General features: G+C 59.7%; 1 protein-coding gene across 1 annotated transcript in view; it reads left to right on the top strand.

Moving 5' to 3' along the window:
* Positions 1-696: 696 nt before the first annotated feature.
* LOC147084841 (putative RNA-binding protein Luc7-like 1) overlaps positions 697-8,703 on the top strand; it is a 34,363-nt gene continuing 26,356 nt past the window's right edge. Inside the window, exon 1 of the mRNA XM_085979547.1 lies at positions 697-815. Within this exon, the coding sequence (XP_085835673.1) occupies positions 720-815 (96 nt within the window). The 5' untranslated portion in view covers positions 697-719. The remainder of the gene's footprint in view (positions 816-8,703) is intronic.

Here is an 8,703-nt window from a genome sequence, read left to right as displayed (position 1 = left end):
CGCGCCCGCTCTGTCTCTCGCGCCCGCTCTGTCTCTCGCGCCCGCTCTGTCTCTCGCGCCCGCTCTGTCTCTCGCGCCCGCTCTGTCTCTCGCGCCCGCTCTGTCTCTCGCGCCCGCTCTGTCTCTCGCGCCCGCTCTGTCTCTCGCGCCCGCTCTGTCTCTCGCGCCCGCTCTGTCTCTCGCGCCCGCTCTGTCTCTCGCGCCCGCTCTGTCTCTCGCGCCCGCTCTGTCTCTCGCGCCCGCTCTGTCTCTCGCGCCCGCTCTGTCTCTCGCGCCCGCTCTGTCTCTCGCGCCGCTCTGTCTCTCGCGCCCGCTCTGTCTCTCGCGCCCGCTCTGTCTCTCGCGCCCGCTCTGTCTCTCGCGCCCGCTCTGTCTCTCGCGCCCGCTCTGTCTCTCGCGCCCGCTCTGTCTCTCGCGCCCGCTCTGTCTCTCGCGCCCGCTCTGTCTCCTCGCGCCCGCTCTGTCTCTCGCGCCCGCTCCGTCTCTCTCTCTCGCCCGCCCGCCCTCCGTCTCTCGCCCTCCGTCTCTCGCGCGCGCGCGCTCTCCCCCCCCCCCCCCCCCCACCCCCCCCGGCGCGCGGTCTGTCTCTCTCCCCCTCTCTGTCTCTCTCTCTTCCGTCCACCCATCGCTTCGCCGTCTCACGCTTACTGAGTTGAATGTTCCGCGGCGATTTCTTCTTGGCTTGAACTTGGCTCTCGTTGCGCTTCTTTCTGCAGAAGATGGATATCGGAGGGTGTAAGAAGCTGCATGACGTGGCCCTTCGCGCCGACTATCTCAATGCCTCCAAGACCAGGGATTACTTGTTCGAGAAAGAGGTGAGGAGTTCTTCAAACAGCCATCAGTCACCTCCCGTCGCTCAGCCAGCTTACCCGAGGAGCGCGCGTCTTACAACCGTGGGTGGGGCAGAGAGGTGGACTGGTGGAGGGGGAATAGAAAGGGGGGATGGACAGGGAGGAGAGTTGGGAAGAGGAGGAGAGAGATGCTGGAGAGTCTAGAACCAGGGGTCACAGTCTCAGGATAAGGGGTCGGCCATTGAGGACTGAGATGAGGAGGAATTTCTTCACTCAGAGGGCGGTGAATCTTTGGAATTCTCTGCCCCAGAGGGCTGTGGAGACTCAGTCATTGAGTATATTCAAGGCCGAGATCGAGAGATTTTTGGACTCTCGGGGAATCGAGGGAGATGGGGATCGGCGGGGAAAGTGGAGTTGAGGTGGATGATCAGCCATTGAATGGCGGAGCAGGCGCGAGGGGCCGAATGGCCGACTCCTCCTAATTCTTCTGTTCTTGGATGGACTGGAGGAGCAGAGGGAGGCGAGATCTAGACTGGGGAGAGATCTGGACTGAGGAGAGGGAGAGAGATGGACTGGGGGGGAGAGAGAGATGGACTGGGGAGAGAGAGATGGACTGGGGAGAGAGAGATGGACTGGGGGGAGAGAGAGAGATGGACTGGGGGGAGAGAGAGAGATGGACTGGGGGGAGAGAGAGAGATGGACTGGGGGGAGAGAGAGAGATGGACTGGGGGGAGAGAGAGAGATGGACTGGGGGGAGAGAGAGAGATGGACTGGGGGGGAGAGAGATCTGGACTGGGGAGAGAGAGAGAGATGGACTGGGGAGAGAGAGAGAGATGGACTGGGGGGAGAGAGAGAGATGGACTGGGGGGAGAGAGAGATGGACTGGGGAGAGAGAGATGGACTGGGGGGAGAGAGATCTGGACTGGGGAGAGAGAGAGATGGACTGGGGGGAGAGAGAGATGGACTGGGGGGAGAGAGAGAGATGGACTGGGGGGGAGAGAGATGGACTGGGGGGAGAGAGATCTGGACTGGGGAGAGAGAGAGATGGACTGGGGGGAGAGAGATCTGGACTGGGGAGAGAGAGATGGACTGGGGAGAGAGAGATGGACTGGGAGAGAGAGATGGACTGGGGGAGAGAGAGAGATGGACTGGGGGAGAGAGAGAGATGGACTGGGGGGAGAGAGAGATGGACTGGGGGGAGAGAGAGATGGACTGGGGGGAGAGAGAGATGGACTGGGGGGAGAGAGATGGACTGGGGGAGAGAGAGATGGACTGGGGAGAGAGAGATGGACTGGGGGAGAGAGAGATGGACTGGGGGGAGAGAGAGAGATGGACTGGGGGGAGAGAGAGAGATGGACTGGGGGGAGAGAGAGAGATGGACTGGGGGAGAGAGAGAGATGGACTGGGGAGAGAGAGAGATGGACTGGAGAGAGAGAGAGATGGACTGGGGAGAGAGAGAGAGATGGACTGGGGAGAGAGAGAGAGATGGACTGGGGAGAGAGAGAGAGATGGACTGGGGGGGAGGAGAGAGAGATGGACTGGGGAGAGAGAGAGATGGACTGGGGAGAGAGAGAGATGGACTGGGGAGAGAGAGAGATGGACTGGGGAGAGAGAGAGATGGACTGGGGAGAGAGAGAGATGGACTGGGGAGAGAGAGAGATGGACTGGGGGGAGAGAGATGGACTGGGGGGAGAGAGAGATGGACTGGGGGAGAGAGAGATGGACTGGGGTAGAGAGATGGACTGGGGTAGAGAGAGATGGACTGGGGGAGAGAGAGATGGACTGGGGAGAGAGAGATGGACTGGGGGGAGAGAGAGATGGACTGGGAGAAGAGAGAGAGATGGACTGGGGAGAGAGAGGGAGAGATGGACTGGGGTTGAGAGAGATGGACTGGGGTTGAGAGAGATGGACTGGGGAGAGAGAGATGGACTGGGAGAGAGAGATGGACTGGGGAAAGAGAGAGATGGACTGGGGGGAGAGAGAGATGGACTGGGGGGAGAGAGAGATGGACTGGGGGAGAGAGAGATGGACTGGGGGAGAGAGAGATGGACTGGGGGGAGAGAGATGGACTGGGGGAGAGAGAGATGGACTGGGGGAGAGAGAGATGGACTGGGGGAGAGAGAGAGATGGACTGGGGGGAGAGAGAGAGATGGACTGGGGGGAGAGAGAGAGATGGACTGGGGGAGAGAGAGAGATGGACTGGGGGAGAGAGAGAGATGGACTGGGGAGAGAGAGAGATGGACTGGAGAGAGAGAGAGATGGACTGGGGAGAGAGAGAGAGATGGACTGGGGAGAGAGAGAGATGGACTGGGGGAGAGAGAGAGATGGACTGGGGAGAGAGAGAGATGGACTGGGGAGAGAGAGAGATGGACTGGGGAGAGAGAGATGGACTGGGGAGAGAGAGAGATGGACTGGGGAGAGAGAGAGATGGACTGGGGAGAGAGAGAGATGGACTGGGGGGAGAGAGATGGACTGGGGGGAGAGAGAGATGGACTGGGGGAGAGAGAGATGGACTGGGGTAGAGAGAGATGGACTGGGGTAGAGAGAGATGGACTGGGGTAGAGAGAGATGGACTGGGGGAGAGAGAGATGGACTGGGGGAGAGAGAGATGGACTGGGAGAAGAGAGAGAGATGGACTGGGGAGAGAGAGGGAGAGATGGACTGGGGTTGAGAGAGATGGACTGGGGTTGAGAGAGATGGACTGGGGAGAGAGAGATGGACTGGGGAGAGAGAGATGGACTGGGGAAAGAGAGAGATGGACTGGGGAAAGAGAGAGAGATGGACTGGGGAAAGAGAGAGATGGACTGGGGAAGAGAGAGATGGACTGGGGAAAGAGAGAGATGGACTGGGGAGAGAGAGAGATGGACTGGGGAAGAGAGAGAGATGGACTGGGAGAGAGAGAGATGGACTGGGGAGAGAGAGAGATGGACTGGGGGGAGAGAGATGGACTGGGGAGAGAGAGATGGACTGGGGGGGGAGAGAGAGATGGACTGGGGGGAGAGAGAGATGGACTGGGGAGAGAGAGATGGACTGGGGGGAGAGAGAGAGATGGACTGGGGGGGAGAGAGAGAGAGATGGACTGGGGAGAGAGAGAGATGGACTGGGGGAGAGGGAGAGATGGACTGGGAGGGAGAGAGATGGACTGGGGGGAAAGGGAGAGATGGACTGGGGAGGGAGAGATATGGACTGGGGAGAGAGAGAGATGGACTGGGGAGAGAGAGAGAGATGGACTGGGGGAGAGAGAGAGATGGACTGGGGGGAGAGAGAGATGGACTGGTGGGGGGAGAGAGAGATGGACTGGGGGGAGAGAGAGATGGACTGGGAGAAGAGAGAGAGATGGACTGGGGAGAGAGAGGGAGAGATGGACTGGGGTTGAGAGAGATGGACTGGGGTTGAGAGAGATGGACTGGGGAGAGAGAGATGGACTGGGGAGAGAGAGATGGACTGGGGAGAGAGAGATGGACTGGGGAAAGAGAGAGATGGACTGGGGAAAGAGAGAGAGATGGACTGGGGAAAGAGAGAGATGGACTGGGGAAGAGAGAGATGGACTGGGGAAAGAGAGAGATGGACTGGGGAAAGAGAGAGAGATGGACTGGGGAGAGAGAGAGATGGACTGGGAGAGAGAGAGATGGACTGGGGAGAGAGAGAGATGGACTGGGGGGAGAGAGATGGACTGGGGAGAGAGAGATGGACTGGGGGGGAGAGAGAGATGGACTGGGGGAGAGAGAGATGGACTGGGGAGAGAGAGATGGACTGGGGGGAGAGAGAGAGATGGACTGGGGGGAGAGAGAGAGAGATGGACTGGGGAGAGAGAGAGATGGACTGGGAGAGAGAGAGAGATGGACTGGGGGGAGAGAGATCTGGACTGGGGGGGAGAGAGAGAGATGGACTGGGGAGAGAGAGAGATGGACTGGGGGGGGGGAGAGAGAGAGATGGACTGGGGGGAGAGAGATGGACTGGGGGAGAGAGAGAGATGGACTGGGGGGGAGAGAGCGATGGACTGGGGGGAGAGAGAGATGGACTGGGGGAGAGAGAGAGATGGACTGGGGGGGAGAGAGAGATGGACTGGGGAGAGAGAGAGATGGACTGGGGAGAGAGAGAGATGGACTGGGGGGGAGAGAGAGAGATGGACTGGGGAGAGAGAGAGATGGACTGGGGAGAGAGAGAGATGGACTGGGGAGAGAGAGAGATGGACTGGGGGGGGAGAGAGAGATGGACTGGGGGGGGGAGAGAGAGATGGACTGGGGAGAGAGAGAGATGGACTGGGGGAGAGAGAGATGGACTGGGGAGAGAGAGATGGACTGGGGGAGAGAGAGAGATGGACTGGGGGAGAGAGAGAGAGATGGACTGGGGGGAGAGAGAGATGGACTGGGGGAGAGAGAGATGGACTGGGGGGAGAGAGAGAGATGGACTGGGGGGAGAGAGAGAGATGGACTGGGGGGAGAGAGAGAGATGGACTGGGGGGAGAGAGAGAGATGGACTGGGGAGAGAGAGAGATGGACTGGGGGAGAGAGAGAGATGGACTGGGGAGAGAGAGAGATGGACTGGGGAGAGAGAGAGATGGACTGGGGAGAGAGAGAGATGGACTGGGGAGAGAGAGAGAGATGGACTGGGGGGAGAGAGAGATGGACTGGGGAGAGAGAGAGATGGACTGGGGAGAGAGAGAGATGGACTGGGGAGAGAGAGAGATGGACTGGGGAGAGAGAGAGATGGACTGGGGAGAGAGAGATGGACTGGGGGGAGAGAGAGATGGACTGGGGGGAGAGAGAGATGGACTGGGGGGAGAGAGAGATGGACTGGGGGAGAGAGAGATGGACTGGGGGAGAGAGAGATGGACTGGGGGAGAGAGAGATGGACTGGGGGAGAGAGAGATGGACTGGGGGAGAGAGAGATGGACTGGGGGAGAGAGAGATGGACTGGGGGAGAGAGAGATGGACTGGGGGAGAGAGAGATGGACTGGGGGGAGAGAGAGATGGACTGGGAGAAGAGAGAGAGATGGACTGGGGAGAGAGAGGGAGAGATGGACTGGGTTGAGAGAGATGGACTGGGGAAAGAGAGAGATGGACTGGGAGAGAGAGATGGACTGGGGAAAGAGAGAGAGATGGACTGGGGAAAGAGAGAGAGATGGACTGGGAAGAGAGAGAGATGGACTGGGGGGAGAGAGGGAGAGATGGACTGGGGTTGAGAGAGATGGACTGGGGAAAGAGAGAGATGGACTGGGAGAGAGAGATGGACTGGGGGAAAGAGAGAGAGATGGACTGGGGAAAGAGAGAGAGATGGACTGGGGAAGAGAGAGAGATGGACTGGGGGGAGAGAGAGATGGACTGGGGGGAGAGAGATGGACTGGGGGGGAGAGAGATGGACTGGGGGGGGAGAGAGATGGACTGGGGGGAGAGAGAGATGGACTGGGGGGAGAGAGAGATGGACTGGGGGGGAGAGAGAGAGATGGACTGGGGAGAGAGAGAGATGGACTGGGGGGAGAGGGAGAGATGGACTGGGGGGAGAGGGAGAGATGGACTGGGGAGGGAGAGAGATGGACTGGGGGGAGAGGGAGAGATGGACTGGGGAGGGAGAGAGAGATGGACTGGGGGGAGAGAGAGATGGACTGGGGGGAGAGAGATGGACTGGGGAGAGAGATGGACTGGGGGGAGAGAGAGATGGACTGGGGATAGAGAGATGGACTGGGGGGGAGAGAGAGAGATGGACTGGGGAGAGAGAGATGGACTGGGGGGAGAGGGAGAGATGGACTGGGGAGGGAGAGAGATGGACTGGGGAGGGAGAGATATGGACTGGGGAGAGAGAGAGATGGACTGGGGAGAGAGAGAGAGATGGACTGGGGGGAGAGAGATGGACTGGGGGGGAGAGAGATGGACTGGGGAGAGAGAGATGGACTGGGGAGAGAGAGATGGACTGGGGAGAGAGAGAGAGAGATGGACTGGGGAGAGAGAGATGGACTGGGGGAGAGAGAGATGGACTGTGGGAGAGAGAGATGGACTGGGGAGAGAGAGAGATGGACTGGGGGGAGAGAGAGAGATGGACTGGGGGGAGAGAGAGATGGACTGGGGGGAGAGAGATGGACTGGGGGGAGAGAGAGATGGACTGGGGGGAGAGAGAGATGGACTGGGGAGAGAGAGAGATGGACTGGGGAGAGAGAGATGGACTGGGGGGGAGAGAGAGATGGGCTGGGGGGGGGAGAGAGATGGACTGGGGAGAGAGAGAAATGGACTGGGGGGAAAGAGAGAGATGGACTGGGGGGGAGAGAGATGGACTGGGGGGAGAGAGAGATGGACTGGGGGGGAGAGAGCGATGGACTGGGGGGAGAGAGAGAGATGGACTGGGGGAGAGAGAGAGATGGACTGGGGGGGAGAGAGAGATGGACTGGGGAGAGAGAGAGATGGACTGGGGGGGGGAGAGAGAGAGATGGACTGGGGAGAGAGAGAGATGGACTGGGGAGAGAGAGATGGACTGGGGGGGGGAGAGAGATGGACTGGGGGGGGGGGAGAGAGAGATGGACTGGGGAGAGAGAGAGATGGACTGGGGGAGAGAGAGATGGACTGGGGGGGTGAGAGAGATGGACTGGGGAGAGAGAGATGGACTGGGGAGAGAGAGATGGACTGGGGGAGAGAGAGAGATGGACTGGGAGAAGAGAGAGAGATGGACTGGGGAGAGAGAGGGAGAGATGGACTGGGGTTGAGAGAGATGGACTGGGGTTGAGAGAGATGGACTGGGGTTGAGAGAGATGGACTGGGGAGAGAGAGATGGACTGGGGAGAGAGAGATGGACTGGGGAGAGAGAGATGGACTGGGGGAGAGAGAGATGGACTGGGGAAAGAGAGAGAGATGGACTGGGAGAGAGAGATGGACTGGGGAAAGAGAGAGAGATCGACTGGGGAAAGAGAGAGATGGACTGGGGGGAGAGAGAGATGGACTGGGGAGAGAGAGAGATGGACTGGGGGGAGAGAGAGATGGACTGGGGAAAGAGAGAGAGATGGACTGGGGAGAGAGAGAGATGGACTGGGGGGAGAGAGATGGACTGGGGAGAGAGAGATGGACTGGGGGGAGAGAGAGATGGACTGGGGAGAGAGAGATGGACTGGGGGGGAGAGAGAGAGATGGACTGGGGAGGGAGAGAGATGGACTGGGGGGAGAGGGAGAGATGGACTGGGGAGGGAGAGATATGGACTGGGGAGAGAGAGAGATGGACTGGGGAGAGAGAGAGAGATGGAGTGGGGGGAGAGAGAGATGGACTGGGGGGAGAGAGATGGACTGGGGAGAGAGAGATGGACTGGGGAGAGAGAGATGGACTGGGGAGAGAGAGATGGACTGGGGGGGAGAGAGATGGACTGGGGGAGAGAGAGATGGACTGGGGGAGAGAGAGATGGACTGGGGGAGAGAGAGATGGACTGGGGGAGAGAGAGATGGACTGGGGGAGAGAGAGATGGACTGGGGGAGAGAGAGATGGACTGGGGGAGAGAGAGATGGACTGGGGGAGAGAGAGATGGACTGGGGGAGAGAGAGATGGACTGGGGGGGGAGAGAGATGGACTGGGAGAAGAGAGAGAGATGGACTGGGGAGAGAGGGAGAGATGGACTGGGGTTGAGAGAGATGGACTGGGGTTGAGAGAGATGGACTGGGGAGAGAGAGATGGACTGGGGAGAGAGAGATGGACTGGGGAAAGAGAGAGAGATGGACTGGGAGAGAGAGATGGACTGGGAAAGAGAGAGAGATGGACTGGGGAGAGAGAGAGATGGACTGGGGGGAGAGAGAGATGGACTGGGGAAAGAGAGAGAGATGGACTGGGGAGAGAGAGATGGACTGGGGAGAGAGAGAGATGGACTGGGGAGAGAGAGATGGACTGGGGGGGGGAGAGAGAGATGGACTGGGGGGGGGAGAGAGATGGACTGGGGAGAGAGA

This window comes from Somniosus microcephalus, unplaced genomic scaffold, assembly GCF_052327205.1.
Source record: "Somniosus microcephalus isolate GS21.2 unplaced genomic scaffold, FLI_Smic_1.0 unresolved_chr9, whole genome shotgun sequence".
Lineage (NCBI taxonomy): Eukaryota > Metazoa > Chordata > Chondrichthyes > Squaliformes > Somniosidae > Somniosus > Somniosus microcephalus.
The sequence above is the reverse complement of the archived record's forward strand: the minus strand, read 5'-3'. Positions and strand labels throughout refer to the sequence as shown.